This window comes from Aulonocara sp. 'chitande type north' Nkhata Bay, linkage group LG3 (genome assembly GCF_057382095.1).
Source record: "Aulonocara sp. 'chitande type north' Nkhata Bay isolate Kocher_YH1m ecotype deep benthic linkage group LG3, A_spYH_male_GT1.1, whole genome shotgun sequence".
Taxonomy (NCBI): domain Eukaryota; kingdom Metazoa; phylum Chordata; class Actinopteri; order Cichliformes; family Cichlidae; genus Aulonocara; species Aulonocara sp. 'chitande type north' Nkhata Bay.
In genome coordinates, this window is record NC_141346.1 from 23,633,109 (window position 1) to 23,654,427 (window position 21,319).

At 40.7% G+C, this 21,319-nt stretch overlaps 1 protein-coding gene across 1 annotated transcript; it reads left to right on the forward strand.

Annotated features, from left to right (window-relative positions):
* Positions 1-12,405: 12,405 nt before the first annotated feature.
* Positions 12,406-15,328, forward strand: LOC147334662 (type-2 ice-structuring protein-like). The gene is made up of 8 exons (XM_086273726.1): positions 12,406-12,427; positions 12,537-12,610; positions 12,681-12,768; positions 12,947-13,009; positions 13,285-13,391; positions 13,500-13,634; positions 13,724-13,832; positions 14,990-15,328. Exons 3-8 carry the CDS (start codon positions 12,708-12,710, stop codon positions 15,064-15,066), a joined length of 552 nt encoding a protein of 183 aa, XP_086129852.1. The 5' UTR covers positions 12,406-12,427; positions 12,537-12,610; positions 12,681-12,707; the 3' UTR covers positions 15,067-15,328.
* Positions 15,329-21,319: the final 5,991 nt, after the last annotated feature.

Below are 21,319 nucleotides of genomic sequence, written 5' to 3' on the forward strand. Positions count from 1 at the left end.
AGCTAGAATTCAGTTTAATGGGGCCACTTTATTGTTGCCTGTAGCTGAAACAATGAGTTTTATGTTAAGAAGTCATGGATATGGCCCTCTTTCACTCTCTGTCACTGAAGTAGTAAATGGTTCCTCGTTGTTTGACTAGCCTCTATTTCTAATAAACAGTTCTTTATTTGTCCACTTCAATCTAATCAAATAAATACAATTTAAAAGAAAAATAATTCAGAAAATTTCTAAGACATATAGAACTTAATTTTCCATTTAGCTTATTGTTTGCTTGGTTGTTACTTGTTAAGATTGCTTATATTTTTTTCTGTTTGGTTGCAACTTAATATTTTAAATTATTCTTCAGATTTCTTTAAACCCTAATATTGTGCATGCATGTTAATGTACTCATCCTTTCTATATATTTTATGAAGGTTTTTCAAAGTTGTTCTTTGGTCCTTCGCTGCCTTTTTTTTTTTTTACAAATTTTTAGTCTGATAGTTGTATCTGAGAGAGGAATATTTTTTCAAGCTCTGTTTTAACCTTGCAAATTAAATTGAAATTTGTTTAGGCGAGTGTTGATGGATTATGCATGGGTGTGTAACTTTTCTCAGCTGCTTCGACAGAGTTTTGTGGAATTATTTCTTTGGGTATGTGTGACAAGACTGAGGATGGTGCCTTCCTTAAAACGTAACACTGGAAGACGTGGCATCTACACTACTACCCAAATTCCATAAATGTAAGTTTTTCCTAGTGGTGGGTGGATCGTTCCAAATATTGATAGTATCGATACCAAGTTGGCATCGGATCGATACTAGTCTGGTGAGAGCGATTCTTTACTTTGAGTACTGCTCTTTCAAAACGCTGTGCTTTCGGCAAAGACGAAACAGCCAGATCGCTGGACTCCTGTGTCAGCGAAGAGCAGGAACACTTTGCTCCCTCTCCCCCACTCTTATGTTTCGGTGTTGCGCTGACACTCACATGACTTAGACACTTTGGGGGTTGTTAAGTTGTTTACATATTAATTATATTTTTACCAGTTGTTTTTATTGTTGAGAATTTTAATTGTAATTTTTGTATTATAGTTTATCAACAGTATTTGTTTTAATTTCTTTACTGGTTTGAGTGCACTTAAAATTTTTCAAAAAAAAAAAAAAAAGACCGCCACCACGGCAGACCCGATGGCATTTTCATGCTTCACAGCATCATTTATTCTTACAATAATCACACAGTCGCTGTAACAGTACATTCAACGGCTGCAGCTCTCCTGCTGCCAGTACACATCAACACCAAAAACAACAACAGCACAAGCAGAGAACAGGTTTTAAGGCGGCGCGGCATGATTGTAGATGCCGTGAAGGTAAGTCCATCTCACCTGCAGCAACATCGCAGACCACGACCTGCCACAATAATAAAGCATTTTTTTATTTAATTATAAATAAATTATTTCTCCTAATTATGTCTTGGGTTTTAACTATTTAATAATAAAAAAGGAAACATCACAAAAAACACTTTTTTAGTGTTTTATTTAGCAATTCAATGACGCATCTGTCGTATTTATTGAAAAGTATCAGTATCGGAATTGCTGATACTGGCCCGTATTTACTTGGTATCAGATCAATACCAAAATATGCAGTATCGCACACCACTAGTTTTTCCTACTTGATATTAAATTTTTGTTTTTGTTTGTAAAATTGTTTAAAAGGAAAAGAGTACATGCTCTCACAGTTACCCCCAATATAAAAAGAGGGATATTTTGGTGATAGAGTTTTTATATACATCTCTGCACTGAAAACTTTTTTTTTCTTTCTGAGTGGACCTAAAGAAACTAAATGGATATGTTCTTGCTTGTCAGGTCATTCCATTAAGTAGAAATTCTGCGTATTTTAGTTATACTCTGTTATAATTTCCATATGTATTGCTTTTAACAGTGTTCTGTAAATCCTTTGTGAGTGATTCCTGCATCTTTCAACATGTACGCATCTTAAAATTACAGCGATGGATACAATACATTGTTGGCCTTCTGCTGGGCGGTTTGAGAGCAATACATTATTAGTAAGACTACCGTTAAGTCTTCGACATAATATATTTAACAAATTGTACCATGCTTAATTATTTATCAAATTTAAAACATATAAACTGTTAAACATATAAATGTTGCATGCCTGCAAATAGCTTTTCCTTGCACACATTGAGGAATCTACACTTGTTTCAGTTGACTCATCTTTAAATTGCATTAGCAATGGATTGAGGTTTAAGGATTTTAAGCCTCCAAGCCCAAATTTATTGCAATAATAGAAAGCATTGTTGTCTGTTATAATTGTGTTAACAAAGTCAATAATAAGCGTAATGGGACGTCACTTCCCCAGTGTTGTGTTTACAAGGTTCTATAATAAGGGAAGAAAATTAGTACATGCTGTTACCCTGTCAGACCAGGGGTGTCGCTAATGAGGCTGGGTAAGAGAAAGAGGAGAAGAAGAAAGTAGAGAGCGAGAACAAGATGGAGCTCCGCTGTAAAGCCTAAAATAAAGTGTTGAACCGAGACGTCGCCTCCGCTCCCTGATTACACACCCAACAAATTGGCGACGAAGATGAGCGCTTCAGTACCGAGCCCACCGCCCTTTTTGCAACATGCGGGTGAGCCGCCAATACCGTTTATGACGTGGCGCAAATTCTTTGAGAACTACATGCTAGTGATAAATGCTACGGGAGATGCATGGCCGGAGGCAAGACGACGAGCCGTCTTATTACATTGCTTGGGACCAGAGGGACAACGACTGTTCTACACACTGCCGAATCAAGGTACAACGTTTGCTGAAGCCATGACTGCGCTTGAAAACCACTTTGTCCCTAAAGTGAATGTAGTGGCATGCAGGCACACATTCAGACAGCGAGTTCAGCGGGCTGATGAAACGGTGACCCAGTATGTTGCCGCCCTCAGAGCGTTAGCTGTGCCATGTGGTTTTGGAATAATGGAGGGTGAAATGATTCAGGATCAACTTGTTGCTAATGCTAATCTCAGTGTTGTTAAAGAAAAATTGCTGCTGGAGGAGGACCTCACATTGGACAAGGCAGTTACTATTGCATGTCAGGTGGAGGCTGCGGTCAAGAATGCTACACTCCTCTCTGCTGCGCCCACGGCCCAGACTGCGGCAGTACAAGCTGTGGAGGTGAAGGACGCACGTCTTCGGGGAAAGAGAGGAGCGCGACCGGCTCAAGCTCGGGGACCTACATCTAAAGAATGGCACAACAAGGCAAGTGATAAAGAGCAACAGCGTCATTGTTTCAGATGTGGATCCGAGAAACACCTGGCTAATGATAGAAACTGTCCAGCAGCAACAGTAAACTGTGATAAATGCAACAAAAAAGGGCACTTCGCCAGAGTTTGTAAATCAGCTGTAGCAGTGGTCAGGGAAGTAGTTGTTCCTGAGTTTACAGTTTTATGTGTCGATGATCACAAACTGATGACTGCAGCATGTGATAAGATTACATGCAAAATGAACATTGAAACACCACAGGGAAACTCTCAGGTTCTGGAGTTAATTGTGGATACAGGAGCTTCAGTATCTATCCTCCCAGAAGCCATCTACAAAGAACATTTTGCACCCTGTGCTTTGACTGAACCGAAAGTTAAGCTTGTCACTTATGCAAAAGGTGACTTGCCTGTCATTGGCTGCCTACAGGCTTCAGTGAGGGTTGCAAACAATGACAGAAAAGTGCCAGGATCATTCTTCATAGTTAAAGATGGATCACCTTTGCTGGGGTTGGACTTAATTAAAGCACTTAACATTGATATCATTGCTGGAAAAGTCATCAACAAAGGAGAGGACCCTGCAAGAGGAGCACCAGCCAGTAAACAAACATGCATGGTGAATAACATTGATTCCTCTTCTTCCCATCATCTCGGAGCTGTTAAAGGGTTTATCCACAAAGTTCAAGTGAACAAGACAGTACAGCCGGTTCACCAAAAACTACGGCGTCTACCACTCAGCATACGCGAGGAGGTGTCAGCTGAATTGAAACGTCTACTCCAAGCAGGCATCATCGAACCAGTGGATGCAGCTGAATGGGTGAGTCCTCTGGTGGTTGGAAGAAAAAGTAAGGGAGACTTAAGACTTTGTGTGGATCTGCGTGAACCTAACAAGAGTGTGATCATGGACTGTTACCCTCTTCCTCACATGGAGGATTTGTTCGCACAGCTGGCTGGGGCTACACATTTTAGCTGGATTGATTTAAGTTCAGCTTATCACCAACTGCCTCTTCACCCTGATAGCCGAAGCCTCACAGCATTCATAACCCATGAGGGACTCTTCCGGTTTACCCGAGTTCCATTTGGACTTGCTTCAGCCCCTTCTGCCTTCCAAAAGATGATGCAAACAGTCCTAAAAGACCAGACAGGAGTACAGAACTACTTGGATGACATAATAGTGTATGGACATTCCAGAGAAGAGCATGATGAACAGTTACAGGCTGTCCTCCAACGCCTGAAGGATGTCGGTCTGCAGATCAACTTCAACAAAAGTTCATTTGGACAGACATCTATTCCGTTCTTGGGACATGTCATTTCCAAGGATGGCCTGAGTCCCAGCCCAGACCACCTGACTGCCATTGCCAAAGCCCCTGCACCAAAGGACATGGCTGCTCTTCGTTCCTTCTTAGGCTTGACTTCGTGGTTCAGCAAATTCCTAGCAAACTATGCAACTGTGGTTGAACCACTCCGTGAGTTACTTCGGACAAGTCAGACGGCTGAACTTCAATGGACTGATACAGCAAATGAAAGCTTCAACAAACTGAAGGAAATGCTACTAAAAAGCCCAGCACTGGCAATCTTCAACCCAAATCTGCCAACGTTCATCACCACTGATGCGTCAGATTATGGTCTTGGAGCTGTTCTGACCCAGATGAACTCAAACAATGAGGAACGTGTTGTTGCTTTTGGTTCCCGCACCCTGTCCCCAGCCGAGAGGAAATATTCAACAATTGAAAAAGAAGCCCTCGCCTGCGTATGGGCCGTTGAAAGATGGAGGACGTACATATGGGGACGCAGATTTACTCTGAGAACTGATCACCAGGCCCTCACCACCCTGTTAAGTACTAAGGGGATGAACAGAGCTGGCATGAGGATAGCACGTTGGTCAGCCAGACTGATGTGTTTCCAGTATGACTTAGAGTACCGTCCAGGAAGCCAAAATGTTATAGCTGATTGTATGTCCCGTGTTCCCCTGCATACCACAAACACAAATGAAGACTTTGAACAGGACTTAATCACAGAGATTGCTGAAATTTCTCCTCAGCTAACAGCGCTTCCACTGGCTGACTTCAAAGCAGAATGTGAAGACTGTCCTGAACTAAGAAAACTAAGACAGATCGTTCTTTCGGGCTGGCCGAAAGTAAGCAAATCCTTACCAGATGATGTCAAACCCTACTTCCTGGTCCGACATGAACTGGCAGCAGAGTCACCGCTGATATTTAGAGGAACACGGCTGATTGTTCCCAAATCTCTGCGAGGAAAAGTAGTGCACCTAGCCCATGAAGGACATCAAGGCATGGTCCGAACCAAACAACGCCTGAGAGACCTATATTGGTGGCCAAACATGGATGAATTGGTCCACGAAATATTGTCCACATGCACAACCTGCCAATCATGTGACAAGACTGCAGCTGTTTCACCTGCACCGTTACAACCCATCAAATTCCCAGAGGGTCCGTTTCAACATGTTGCTGTCGACATTGTTGGTCCGTTTGAACAAGGAACCTATGACTGCAGGTTTGCCATCACACTAGTTGACTATTTCAGTAAGTGGCCTGAAGTCGCATTCACACCAAACGCCTCAACTGCGACAGTGATTGCATTCCTGACTTCCATTTTCGCCCGTGAAGGAAACCCTTATGAAATTACAACTGATAATGGTCCGCAGTTCACCTCAGCTGCCTTTGCTGAGTTTCTCGCTGAAAGGGGCATAAAACACATCAGGACAAGCGTCTATCATCCTCAAGCAAATGGATGTGTGGAGCGCTTTAATAGAGTACTGAAGGACTCCATACAGACAGCACAAGCTACTCAGCGACCATGGAAAACTGTGGTTACAGAACTGCTCCAAAATTATCGAGCGACTCCCCACGCTACAACCGGTGAGTCCCCTTTCCAGCTCCTCAGAGGAAGAGCCATGCAGACTAAACTCAACATCCTGCCTCCACCAAAGGATGCTGGACAATATGACCACATCAGATCCAAAGTGGCATTGACACAGAAAAGAAGTGCACTTTATACAGACAGAAAGAGAGGTGCTAAACCTACTAAAGTGACTGTGGGTGCTTCAGTGAGAGTACGAAAGCCATTCCATGTGGGAAAAGGAGAGCCACAATACACCAAGCCGCTGGAGGTACAGCAGCAGACGGGTGAGAGTTCTTTCATCCTCAGCGATGGGAGAAGATGGAATGCAGCACGTCTCTCACTTGTCCCAGAGAACTCAAAACACACACAAAGAGCTGATATAGAGACAGAAAACATCAGCTCAGCACAGACTGCTACACGTCCCACACTGCAGAGGGACAGACAACCACCAAGATGGACAAAAGACTTTGTTATGAAATAGTTCAGAGGTAAAAAGAAAGGAGAAATATGCAGATGTGAGAAATGACTGTGAAGGGAAAGTGCATTTGAGTTTCATTAGTTATGTTTAATTCCAGCTGTGACTTCTGAGAAGAGGGCACATGGTTGTTCCTTTTGATTCAGGGTTGATCCGGGGCACGTTTACTTTGCCATTACAGTTCTTTTATCAGGATATATATAATACTGTTCTTAAGTTACTAATTGCCTCAAAAGTAAAAGGCTGTTGAATGTTTCCTGTTGTGCTACAAGGGAGAGAGTATTATTTGAGAAAGGGGGGAGATGTTGTGTTTACAAGGTTCTATAATAAGGGAAGAAAATTAGTACATGCTGTTACCCTGTCAGACCAGGGGTGTCGCTAATGAGGCTGGGTAAGAGAAAGAGGAGAAGAAGAAAGTAGAGAGCGAGAACAAGATGGAGCTCCGCTGTAAAGCCTAAAATAAAGTGTTGAACCGAGACGTCGCCTCCGCTGCCTGATTACACACCCAACACCCAGGATTCTGTGGAAAATGGAGGACAAACAATGTGGAGTAAGAGTCAGATCTTCACAGAGGAAACAATTTTTAAATTCAAATAGTAAATGGCCTGTATAGCATCTTACTAGTCCCTAAGGACTCCAAAGCACTTTACACATCCAGTCATCCACCCATTAACACACACTGGTGATGGCAAGCTACATTGTAGCCACAGCTGCCCTGGGGCGCACTGACAGAGGCGAGGCTGCCGGACACTGGCGCCCTCTGACCACCACTAGTAGGTAACGGGTGAAGTGTCTTGCCCAAGGACACAACGAACAAGACTGTCCAAGGTTTGAACCGGCAACCTTCCGATTACAAGGCGAACTCCAAACTCTTGAGCCATGATCACCCCATTCAAAGTTCAATTCAAAGTCATTCTATCATTAACTCAGTTACTTATTACTCCTCATGCAACAGAAGTACCTAGGCTGCTTTCCCCCCAGATTCTTTGGGACAGGAATCAACACCCGTGTCAAACAAGCAGTCCTCACACAGTCCTCATTTAGAGAGTGCTCTATCGACCTTAATGCTGCAGCTAACAGGTGGATCTTCTAGTTTCAGTTCAGCTAGCCAACCATGAACCACTTGCATCATAGAGTGAAAGTGGACAGTCTATTCTTGTTTCTCGTTCTTTTTTGTTTGATAACACTCATTGCTGTAACTATATACAAGAGGTGAGGGAAGGAAAGGGGGTCCAAGGCTCCACGGGGAATGGTGAGGGGAATTCGACACACGATCCTCTTCTGCCATGCTCCACTTCACTCCACTCTTGCGATTCACACTTGCACTCAACTAATGCAGGGACCGGGAACAAGGACAGGACCAGGGAATCTAGATAATACAGACGAGACAATCGTAACTAGAAAAAACACAAAGGCAACATAACAGAAATGTGAGTAGTTCTCAGAACCATTATGGCACAGAGAAGTTCAGACACAGGCTGTATCCCAATTCAGGGTCTGCAGCCTTAAAGTACGCAGCCTCAACGGTCCTCAAGGGCCATGTACTCAAAGACCGCTAAGGCCTGAAGTGCGAGGCTTGTGAAACGGGACGGTCTAGCCTCTGTCGTGCTGCCCAGGTCGCCTAGCAACCATGATAGCTGGAAACGTGTGGTTGACAGAAATGAAGGAGAGCATATTTTGTTCATTTGTTTGTTTGTTTCTACACAAGCTTTGTGTGATCTAATAAGTATCTGAGGCTGAGACCACAGGACTGTAAAACATGATTATTGGGCTTCATATCTGTACTGAACAGTCATTTAAGATTAGCTAGTAAATAACAATTAGCTAATGTTGTTCATGAGACTTATGTCAGTGTAAATATGATATGGCCAATATAATAGTTATTATATTAAGATAAAAGTTACACTGATACTTATTGTTCAAAAGTGGATAGGATTTGCTGAGGTTTTATCGAATCCAGAGCTTCGTTCCCATCAAAGTTTCAGATACCTGCAAGACTACAAACTTTCTTTTTTCAGCAGTAGGACAACAGTTAAATAAACAGAACAGGTCCCAATGATCCATCAGTTATCAGACATTATTCATTCATACATATGACTCAGAGAAAAGCTATATGTATACTTTAATTTAGTTTGTTATTCTTTTTTTTTGGGGGGGGGGGGGGTATTTAGCATTTTATTTTATTATTTTAAGTACATTTATTTGCAGCTGATATAGTCAAATATAACAATTTGTGCACTGTTTACCCTGGTGTGGTCCTTCCTTATTGATGTTTATACCTTGGCTTCCTGCCAATCCTAGATCATCTTATACTGGCCTTTTAGGACTTTTCTTGCTAATAAACCTTTAGTAGGGTTACACCTCAGTACAGCTTAAATGGGCTCGCTTCTGATTTAATTATTTCCAGTTTTTTCCACAAGGTGACGCTATAGTACATGTTTAACACATGTTTTGCTGGTTGCTGCAAGGCCACATAATGTGAAATTTGTGGGGGGATTTTGTTTGTTTGTTTGTTTGTTTCTAGTTTGAATATTAATATGAATAAATCAGACTCTCAGGTTTACTGTTACGGATGATTTCTTTTTCTTTTCTTTTTTTTCTGAAGGCTTAAACATTTAGAGCTGTCTAGCCAGAGCCTTATTTTTGCATTATTGATATGATATTTTAAGACATCAACCTCAAACATGATTCAAATCTTTTCTTTTTAACTTTTGTTTAAGAAAATTATAGAAAACAGGAATGCCAAAAAAACATAAACATCTTAAATTATTTTAATAATGTAGTAAGATTAAGGCAACCTGATCTCCTAATAGAATCAATTGTTGATTGCTATACTGAGAGAAGACACCAAGAGTGTAGTAAGATTGAAGGAATTTAAACCACTCGAAGTTAGAGAAAGAACCTTTGTGTGGTTATATCGCAATTTCTACTTTTATACGGTAAGTCACTGAAGAGCAGGCGGTTGTTGCTTCCCTCTAGTGACATCATTACTCACAGATGCTCAACAATGTTCCTACCACAGCCACAAACTACCAGACCATGTTTGCCTGGAAGCTTGTAATTCAAAATTAAGGATTTTAGTGGCCATTAAAATCCGTTCATAATTTCCAAATAGAAATAAAAATCATGACACAGTGCTCTCCTGTACAAGCTGCCTTTTTTTGGTTAAGAGTATCAGTATTGGTACTGGCATCAACAATACTGCCTCTGTATTTTCTTGGTATCAGATCAATACTAAAATCTGTAGTATCACACAGCACTGTTTTTGTGTCTCTTGGCTGACTAAAACACATATGTCCTATAACTAGGACTTTACACTTTTAATCTGGAGGGATAAGAAATCTGACCTGATATCTGCACTTTACTGACATCTAGCTAACATTTAACACTGACATTTACTGACATAAATACAATAAAAATACAATATATAAACACATACTGATATGTACTAAAAAGTACATACTTTTAGAAGCATATATAACCCTATGTTCATACATATCCATTAAGATTTGAAGACTGTGTATAAGAATATTGCATGTTTGAACTGAAAATTAGTTATTTCCAGGCTATACACACACAACTGGGGTCTTTAATCATTCTGCACTTACTGTGTGTGTGTGATAGAGAGTGAAGATGTGAGATGCTGTGTTTGCTCCAGTAACACGTGGCAGTGACAGAGTTCCTCTGCTTGTGTTTCCAAGAACATAAAAAGAAACCTGGTGCTGGTGCAACTGGGAACAGGATGTTCTAAAATAAATAAATATTTGTGTATACACATCTGTTGTAAATAGTAACATCCTCAAGGTCATTTATTTTACAAGTTTTACTCTCTGGTTCAATTTATTTAAATGATTTCCAAATGTGTCACAGGTTACACATATTCTGCTGAACCTAATCTGTGTTCACAACCTCAATGCAAAGACATGTTTATTTTTGATAATGCAAGGTAAGGAGCTGCTTTTCACAGTAGATAACTCTACTCTAAGAGATTATATTTTAATGGGAGTAATCGTCAGATGTTATTTCTAAAAATCAACTTTAACCAACACGGTGAATTAAACCTCGAAACAATTAAATAAACTTTTTAAAATCATTCCGCCAAAGATCATCTGCAGTTTTGAGGGTAACTGTTTACTATAATGCTGTTTGGCACTGTTGCTGCATCCTGCTACACTGACCAACAGACACCCTCATATCAAATACTGGATATGCAAATATGGGTGGAGAAGTTTTTGTGGGTAGGGTGACACAGGGTAGTCAGAAAAGCTGTCAAGTACAGTTTATGCAACACGGGGACCTTAAACACACAAGTCATGACTGTGACGTCTGTTATTATAAGCATTGGCTACAAACATATTGTGTGTAATTCACAGAGGAGAGAAATACACAGTACATGCTCAGTTTATTTTTGATGTGCAGTGTTAGCAGAGTGGTTTTCTGGTTGATTGCAATAATAAGACAGACTAGCGAAAGACAGGGTAGAAATAGAAAAGAGGGAGAAAACATTTAAAAGAATGGAGTTGGAGGAAAAGGTCAAAGATAAAGTAAACAGACATAGGGATGGGTATCGAAAACCGGTTCTTGTTGAGAACCGGTTCCCACTGTTTCAATTCCTTGGAATTGTTTGCCATTTTTGCAAACGATTCCCTTATCGATTCCAGTCGTCCCGAATGACGTCATCACGTTGCGGAGCGTCATTTACCTGGCAGGAAACACGGCGCGAAAGCGGCTCAAATGCTCAAAAGTTTGGTTATACTTTATGAGAACAGATGACAACAGGGCAACTTGAAAAGTAGATATTTCATTTAAGGGAGGAAACACTACGAATATGCAAAAGCATTTGCTCACAAAACACGCGATGACCTTAAATGAATGTCGTGTTTTTAATTCCGCTCCGGACTCGTGAATCTCAACCCAGCAGCAGCGGTAACGTTTGCACGTCCTCTCCCATTAATGCAGCAGGTAAATAATCAACTAACAGTGCATATTATGTTAGCGCGATCTGCCTTATTACAAAACCTGCCATTACTGTGCATTTAGGTGATCATGATAAGAGAGACAGAGTCTGTCTGGCTCAGATGCTGGCAGTTCTCGCTGCAGTCTACCGGTAGCGTCTCCTTTCAGGCCAGGATAGACGAATGTCACCGAGCAGTGACTAAGTTTGTGGTAAAAGGCTTGCACCCATTTGCCACAGCAGATGCCCCCGATTTTTGGTAAGTGAATGTGTTTAATTGTAGGCAGGGACATTACTGGATATTCTTGTGTAATTGCTACTGAATAATTTATGTTATACTTTGTTATTGCTACAGAAGAATATTTATTTTATTATTTTACATTTACAATTTTTTTTCCTGGGGACCCTGTGACACTCCATTGAAGAGCCGTAGGCTGGATCTCTTAAGATCTCACTGCTGGGTTTGTAAGGCCATGTTACTTGTAAATTTCTATCTTGTTCAAAGAGAAGATATAAAACAAAGTTCTAAGCTAATTGACCTTAGTGTTCTCCTTTTTTAAAAAGAATCGATAAAGAATCTAATCGTTAAACAGAATCGAAAATGGAATCGGAATCGTGAAAATCTTATCAATACCCATCCCTAAACAGACATGCAGGGTGTCTAACTGCTGCTTTTTTAACAAAGAGTTACAGACATCACAGGATTAAATAATAAAGCCTCTTTGTGGATGGTAGGGCTGGTGCTGGGTCATGTCTCATATTCAAACACAAATCTATCACATTTCTTTACTGATAAATCCTTGAATAAACATGAACATTATAAACTGAACTTTGCTTGTGCTGGAGAAAAATCATGTGATCTTCCGGCAGTTCATTGACACAGGATAAGGGCGTTTATGTGCCAGTAAAAGCCCCGGTTCATTTTTCATGCTAAATTTATATTTGCTTTTCTTTCTTTGTGTGTTATGAGTATGTATGACCTCTTTCGTTGTCCCCCCCCCCCCCGTGAACAGGCATATTTAAGACCAGCAGTCTCCAGCTCCCCACACAGGATCTGCAGACTGAGACCAAGAAAGAAGAACAGAAGGTAACATTGCAAAAGTTTTTTCTTTCTCACCACTGGTTTGTAAACCCAATGCAAATGAAACCCCCTTTAGGTCTTTATCAGAGGTTAAGGCTCCGTGATGAAGGCGCTTACTGTGCCTCTGCTTGTGTGCACCATAATGGCTCTTGCCCAAGTTTCTTGTGAGTATTTAAAGGCAAATGTGTAGATGTTTTTAGATTTTACATACAAAACGTGATTGAAAAATAGCAGATTTTAGATGTTTCAATCAGTTAATTGTTCATGAGCATTTTATCTTTGTGGTACTGAATTTATGATACTGTGTTAACTCTCTTGTTTATTTCTTGTCTGTGGCTGAAGCTGTCCCTGCAACTGTTCCAGTTTACAGTAATATACCCTTGACAGATGCTCCTCCTGTACCAGGTGAATGTAAGATGGTTATTTTAGGATGAATATCTCGATGATCCACCTGTAAAAAATTAGAACAGCACATGCTCTACATTAGTAACTGCAACCAAAAGCATTTTCAGCCCATGCAGATGCAGACATTTGGTGAATGAAACCATTTACAACAGATGCAATATAACAATATTTATTTATTTTAGTTTTTCCCATAAAAGCCAAAAAATGAAGAGTGACAACAGATTAACTATTCACTGGCAGCTCAATATCAGCATTTCTTGTCCATTTGTCCTCAGAGGACCCTTTTGGTGGCTGGGTTCCATCTTGCCCTGATGGATGGAGTATGCACAGTCAACAGTGCCTCCTCTTTGTTCCAAGATACATGACCTGGGCTCAGGCTCAAGTAACAAAGATATTAATTTTTACACTAAGTATACTATGAAAGCTTGGAGTACATTAATGATGTAAAATTTCTTGGTCACTTAATTCTGTCTGTTTGTCTGCGCTGTAGAGAAACTGTCAGTCTCGTGGAGGACAGCTTGCATCTGTGTATAGTGCCAGTCAAGCTTACGAGATTCAAAAGGAGGTGCAGCGTGCTGGACGTGGCTATGGACAGTTTTGGGTTGGAGGCCATAATACTCCAGCGGTAAATAGCATGGTGTCTAGCAGTTTATGAAACAATTGCATTTTTAATTAATATGAATTAGCAATTTTGTTTAAATTTTGCTTTAACAGAATCCTTCCTGGTCCTGGAGTGATTATATGGGCGTGTCTGCTTTTGCTGAGTTTTGCAGAGGACAGGAAGCTAAACATAAGCACCACTGTTTGCAGATAACTTTTGGTGGTAAGTCTACCCCCAACCCCCATCAAAAAAAAGAAAAAAAACTGCTAGATTCAAGAAGTTTATTGTCATATACACTGCAAAACACAAGTGGTGATGCAGAGCAAACAAATTCTTACTTTGCAGGTTCTCTTCACACAACTAAATAATCAACTAACTAAAATAAAGAGTAAACTTAACTCTGAGCGTAGAACATAGCACAGAAGATAATAAAGTAAAACAAGAGCTTTGTAGCTTATCTGTGGGTAATTTAGAATAAAGTGCAAGTAGTTGCAACACTGTCACAGTGGTGATATTTACAGAGTATGCAATATTAACATGTTTATATTGTATGAAGTTGTATTGTATTGATTGTATATGAACAAAATAGCAATTTTTCAGGTCAAAGATAATCAACAACTAGTGAGTGATTCAGTAGACTGCTGGCCTGTGGATAGAAGCTGTTCTTTAGTCAGGTTGTCATTGCTTTCACACTCCTGTAGCGTCTGCCAGTTGGCAGGAGTGTGAACAGTGTGTTGTGGGCGTGTGTGTGGTCCTTGATGATGTTGTGTGCCCTTTTCCTGACCCGACTGTTGTAAATGTCCTGTAGTGGTGGGAGGAGCACTCTACTGATGAAGTGTGCCTTTTTAATGACACGCTGGAAAGCCTTCCTGTTGTTGTAGTATCCTTCCAGCTTCAGTCTGTACTGCCTCTTGGTTTCCATGATGTATCTACGCAGATCATGTCTGGCCTTTTTGTTTCTATCTGCATCACTAGAGACGAATGCAGCGGAGCATGCATGTAGCATGGCATGTACAGTTCAACCGTGGCTTCTGATTTGGATACGTTTTGTAGCATGACAATATTGTCAATGCATGTGCTGATGTAACTGGTGAACACTGATGCATATTCCTCTGAATCCACAGAACTGTCCTCTGCTTTTAACTGTGCACATGCATCAATGATGATATAGCCAAATATAATTAATTAAAATAAGTTGACAAATATTGTATTTAGTTGTGTCTTAGCAACTAGCTACACTCATTTTTTTGCTAAAAATTGTCCCCTCATTTCAGAAAGTTTTTGTTACATTTTATAAATTTTGATGAAAGAGGATCGTTGAGTCATAGTGTCACTGTTTGAGACCGATTCCTGTTTTGTTTTTTGTATGTTTTTTGCAGAAGGAAAGGCAGGATGCTTGGATGACATGAAGTGTGAGACTAAGCTCCCATCTATCTGTGGTAGCCTTATCATGTGATCTCATCACTAATGCAAACCAATACTTCATCAGTAAAAACACTGACGTGTTTTTCAGCTATTGAGTCTTTCTTGGTATTTCTGTTCTGTTGCTACAGCATAAGGAATCAAACGACACATACAATAAACTGCAGAAGGATTTTATGTTTGGAAAGTCTTTAAAAATAAAAGAATGCTTTCACACAATGTACACATTTGTTTTGGAAAGTGGACTGTATTTCATATTCTTATGTAAATTAAAACACTAAAGCATTGAAAGAAACTGGTGGTCTGTTGCTCCATGTTACAGCTATAGTTCTACTATATTCAAAGCACAGCATGAAGTAAGTAATTTTTAGTGTACACCTGTACAGCTGGGATAGGCTCCAGCACCCCCTGCGACCCTGAAAAGGATAAATGGCCTGTATTTGTATAGCGCTTTCACACACAATCACACACTGGTGATGGCAAGCTACATTGTAGCCACAGCCACCCTGGGGTGCACTGACAGAGGCGAGGCTGCCAACACTGGCGCCACCGGGCCCTCTGACCACCACCAGTAGGCAACGGGTGAAGTGTCTTGCCCATGGACACAATAACCGAGACTGTCCGAGCTGGGGCTGGAACTGAACAACGAGGTGCTAACCCTGTTGAGCACCACAGTGAGCCTCCTTCACCTTCCCCAATGTCTGAGACACTGACAAGTAGGGGTGGGTTTTCATAATCAATTTATCGATTAAAATCGATTCTTGCTTGGATAACGTGATATCAATCCATTAAAATCCTGAATCGATTTTTTAATATAAATTTATTTTGCCCAAAATGCCAGAGTCTCAGGTTAAACCTCACAAAATTTCTTTCTCTCCCGACAGCACGGACACAGACACGAGCTGAAAGCCGACAGCTCGTTGATTCTGAAGTTTCGGCGGGTCCGCGCTTTGTCTTTACGCCTTTTTTGCCCTGATTCTGAAGCTGCAGGTTTTATCACTCTCCAAACAATATTGAGTAAACCAGCAGCAAAAAAAGCAGCAAACTATGCTTCACATAAACATCGTCATGAATTCCCTCTTATTGTTTTGCTGCCACCATGATAAAATCACACTACATGCACATCTCTCTCTCTCTCTCAGTATACTTCAAGAACAGTTTCCCGTCTAAAAAACTTTTTTCTGCATTATTTGCTTGCTTGTTACGCACAACTCTACCATTCTTACAGTGCTGTCGGCCATTGTTTTTTTTTCCTTTGACTTACTTCCGAAAATAAAACCTCATTTCTGTCGTTCAATAGGCTACTGAACAAATGTAAAAAATTTTAAATTATGCAAAATTGCAAAACGCTGTGTCTCTAATAAAACCTCTGTAACTTTGCTCTGCTTCACTTCAGCAGCATCAAGTGATGTTCATATGTTCATTAATGGTTTTCTTTTGTTTTTGATGCACTGCAGAATATTTGAATGAATATTTCAGGTGATATAGATGTAGAAAAACACATTTTATCAGTTAGTACTGAAAAACTATACTCAGACTTTCTCGCTAAACACTTTCACCTCTGTTGTAAATGTGTTTCATTATTATGGAGATTCTGATTACACATGAGCTTTGAGTGGCACAGACTGAGACTAACTATTGCAGTTTTGTTGTGTTTTGGGTTTGTTTTGTTTGTTTTTTTGCAGAAGAAAAGAGAGAATGCTTGGATACCATGGACTGTGAAACTGGAAACCTTATCATATGATCCTGCAATAATTCTCTAACTCATTAGTAAGAAGCACAATGTCTTCATTACCTTTTCTTTCTCTGTATGTCTGCATTTTTGCTATGATGCAAGCAATCAAGCATCACATGCAATAAATTGGAACTGGGTTTTCTCTTTAAAATTCTGCCTGATGAAGAAAGCTTTCTGCAAAGCTTTATATTGTATATTGAGCTGCAGTTCATTTCTGCATGCAAATTAAAACTATTAGCATTGTAATAAATTTGTCTGTTTTGTGATACATCTTCAGTTCTATTACATTCATAGTCCACCGCAGAGTAAGTAATACATTTGGACAACACTTTAGAATAATATCAATCTATTAAGCATTAGAATAGAATAGAATAGAATAGAATGAATAGAATTCTACTTTATTGTCACTGCACATGTCACAAGTACACGCAACGAAATGCAGTTTGCATCCATCCAAAAAGAGCTTTAGCCATGATATAGATATATTACAAAAATATATATTAGCAATAACATAGATATATAGATATATTACAGAAATGGGTCTATTATAGGAATGAGGGTACACAATATGGGTCTATTATGGGTATGTTGCAATGTACATGGTATGAAGGTAGGTTATGAATATGATATAACAATAAGTATGTACAGGCTGTAGTGAGTGTGTAAGCTATGTACAGGTTATGAAAATGATATAATTAACAAAACTATACAGAAATCTGAACTATGCAAGTCATAAACAGTTGTAAACAGTTGTACAATTATAATTATTGGTTGTACAGAATGATTGTCTATACAGCATTTACAGTAGTGCAGTTTAGATCAATGGGGTTATATAAAGTGCTAGTATGGTTCAGTCTATGTTATTATTGTGTGTAAGAAAGTGCAGTTGTCCATTTGCTTGTTTTTTCCACTGTCTGTGTGTTCAGTTGTAGGTGGTTGTGGGTGTGTGTATGTTCAATCCATGAAAAAGTTTAATGTGGGCCAGTCCATGTTATTATTGTGTGTCTGAGGGTACAGTTGTCCATTGTGTGTGTGTGTGAGTAGGTGGTTGTGGGTGTGTGTATGTCCAGTCCATGTGTTAACGTGGGTCAGATGTCAGGAGGCAGAGTTCAGGAGTCTGACAGCTGTGGGGAAGAAGTTGTTCCGGTACCTGGTGGTCTTAGTCCGGAGGCTCCTGTGGCGCCTCCCAGAGGGCAGGAGGGTGAAGAGTCCATGTGATGGGTGACTGGGGTCTTTGATGATTTTCCCAGCCCTTTTCAGACACCGCTTCCTGTAGATGTCATTTATGGCAGGAAGTGGTGCTCCGGCGATGCACTGGGCAGGTTTCACGACACTCTGCAATGCCTTCCGGTCCGAGGCAGAGCAGTTCCCGTACCAGACTGTTATACAGTTGGTCAGGATGCTCTCAATGGTGCAACGATAGAAGTTCACCAGGATGTCTGAGGACAGGTGGTTCTTCCTCAGAGTCCTCAGGAAGAAGAGGCGCTGGTGAGCCTTCTTGACCAGCTTGGAGCAGTTGGTCGTCCAGATGAGATCCTCGAAGATGTGGACTCCCAGGAACTTGAAGCTGCTCACACGCTCCACAGCCGTCCCCTTAATGTGGATGGGTGGATGTGAGTCAGCATTCCTCCTGTAGTCCACAATGAGCTCGTTGGTCTTCTCGGTGTTGAGCAGCAGGTTGTTTGTGTCGCACCACTCAGCCAGACGATCTACCTCCTCCATGTAGGCGGCCTCATCGTTGTCACTGATGAGGCCAATCACCGTGGTGTCATCTGCAAACTTAATGATGGTGTTGGAACCATCAGCAGGTCTGCAGTCGTGAGTGAAGAGGGAGTAGAGGAAAGGGCTCATCACACAGCCTTGTGGTACACCGGTGTTCATGGTGATGGTGGATGAGCAGTAGTTGTCCAGCCGGACATGTTGGGGCAGGTTCATCAGGCAGTCCAGTAACCATTTACACACGAGGGAACTGATGCCCAGGTCTGTCAGTTTCCTGATGAGTTGTGAGGAGAGGGTTGTATTGAACGCTGAACTGAAGTCTATAAACAGCATTCTGGCGTAGGTGTTGTTGTTGTCCAGGTGTGAGAGGACAGAGTGCAGTGTGATGGAGACTGCATCCTCTGTGCTCCTGTTCTGACAGTATGCAAATTGGTGGGGGTCCAGGGTGGGGGGAAGACAGGATTTGAAGTGTGCTAGGACCAGCCACTCAAAGCACTTTGTAATGATGGGGGTGAGGGCTACTGGGCGGTAGTCATTGAGGCAAGATGGGTTGGAGTTTTGGGGTATCAGGACAATGGAGGTGGATTTAAAGCAGGCCAGATTTGTGACATTTAATGCATATCTGTGTAGTTAGTGTGTAGTGTAGTCAATAGTTTAGTTGTGTGTGTCAGAACAATGAGGCGACTGCTAAATGTTACAGGTGTTACAGGAGTGATACATCTCCTGTTGTCAGGCCTGCAGGTATCAGGCTGTTGTTCTTTATCTCATAGTGGACAGAAATTATTTTTTGGAGTTGCACAAATAATTTGTGTGGCATCAAATTTGATGCAGAACAGCTGATTGTTCTGTAAATAGTTTGAAATGTTTATTTAAAAAAATGCCTTGGCTGCATTTTTAGTTAAACAGCTGGAAAAAACTTTGTTTTCTGCATAACTCAGTTACTTTTTTGAAGAAGTAACTATACAATTGCCGAACATTGGTCTTTATATACTGTATTTTGCAGAGTTACAGGACTCTCTCCCAGACCACAGATTCATACTCATAATACAAGTCAGAGCTTTATATATATATAAAAAAAAAAGAAAGTTGTGTTTTCAAAATTGGAGTTCAAGTTATTTTTACTTCCAATATTGTTAACATACTGCACAGGTCATGAACAAGATGTTTTTAAAATTTCATTGTAAGTGGATTAAAGCAGTTAATTAAAAGTAGTCTAACATAAATGTAAATGCTGTAATTTGATTATTTTAATAAACTATGTAACTTGGATGGATTCAATGCTGGCGTGACCACAGTGCACACGTCTGCTGTTGCTCACAGTGGTCCAAGGGACCGCTCAGGGAGTTTGTGTGTTCACTCAGACACATGAGAAATTAGAGGGAACATCGATCTAATGGTCATTAATCCTTGCCACAAGCATCGGGGGTTGGAGTTGGAGAAGGGTTCCTTCTTTTTAAAATGGTGTTTGGCTTTATTGATACCCCTCTTTAGCTTAGCCCTGGCTGTATTGTAGGCCTGTGCATCTCCGGACCTGAGGGACATGTTGCTTAATTATTATTACTCCACCTTGGTATTACATACCAATTCTCCATTATGTTACATAAGAATTCAAAAAGTTCACACACAAAGACACATAGAAAATACAAATATTTATTTCCAAATGGAAACATAGCAGACCTGTGTTTGTAGAATAATTAAATGTAGGTGGTACCGGTGTCTAAACCAGACATTGTGAGACTGTTTTAAAAGAGAGCAGTTAGGGTGTCCTGCACTGTTCATATAGATTAACTCGGCTGATATGAATACAATACAAGGGGGTATGTTTCTGGGTATTTTTCTTAAAATAAAGTAATTTCAGCTAGAAATGAGTGAAACACGAAACAATCCTCCAGTCTTTTCTTCAGTATAAGCAAACCAAAGTACATAATATGACAGAAGTTCCTGTATACAGTGTGCTAGACAATATATAATCGCTTAAATGGCAGTGTATTATATAACTGTTTCATGCAAGCAGAGGTCGACTCGACTGAGTTCGACTCCATCATCAATTTTCATTCTTTAAAGCAACACTGTAATTATGTCTCTCATTTACTACTAACGCACTGCTTGTTGGCATTCACTTACAAAGACGAGGTGAGTCAGTAGCTGATAGATTGGCAGCCATGTTTTTGCAGAAATCTGAAACAATGCTATATATACTATATTTCTACCTTGACAACTAAAGTTTTTTCCAAAACTTTAGAGGTGGTATCCTGTATTAGCAATGCATTCTTGGGCATGCCTTCCTCGTTCAGAGGGTCACCAGCTTAAAAAAACCCGTAAGACTCAAACGTATTAATTTCATGTCTCTCTCTCTCGCTCTCTCTCTCTCCTTCTCTCTCATTTTTTTGTTTTTTTGCTTGGGGGGCAAAAAACAAATCATTTGTCTTCTCTGTCCAAAATGTGAACATTGGCATCCTCAAAACAGTAACCTTTATGCTTTAGATGCAGATCTACAAGCAGATCCCACCTGAGATGTTTTCTACATGCCACTGTGAAGGGGGCACCATAATGGTCTGGGGAGCTTTTTCCCTCAGTGGAACAATAGAGCTTCAGGAGGTGCAAGGGTGTCAGCCGCTAACTATGTCCAGATGTTACAGAGGGCATCCTTCATGACTGAGGGCCCTCGTCTGTGTGGTAACAACTGGGTTTTTCAAAAAGACAAGGCTACAGTACACAATGCTCGCAGGACAAGGGACTCCTTCCAGGAGGATAACATCACTGTTTTGGACCATCCTACGTGTTCCCATGATCTAAATCAAGTTGAGAACTTCTGGGGATGGATGGCAAGGGA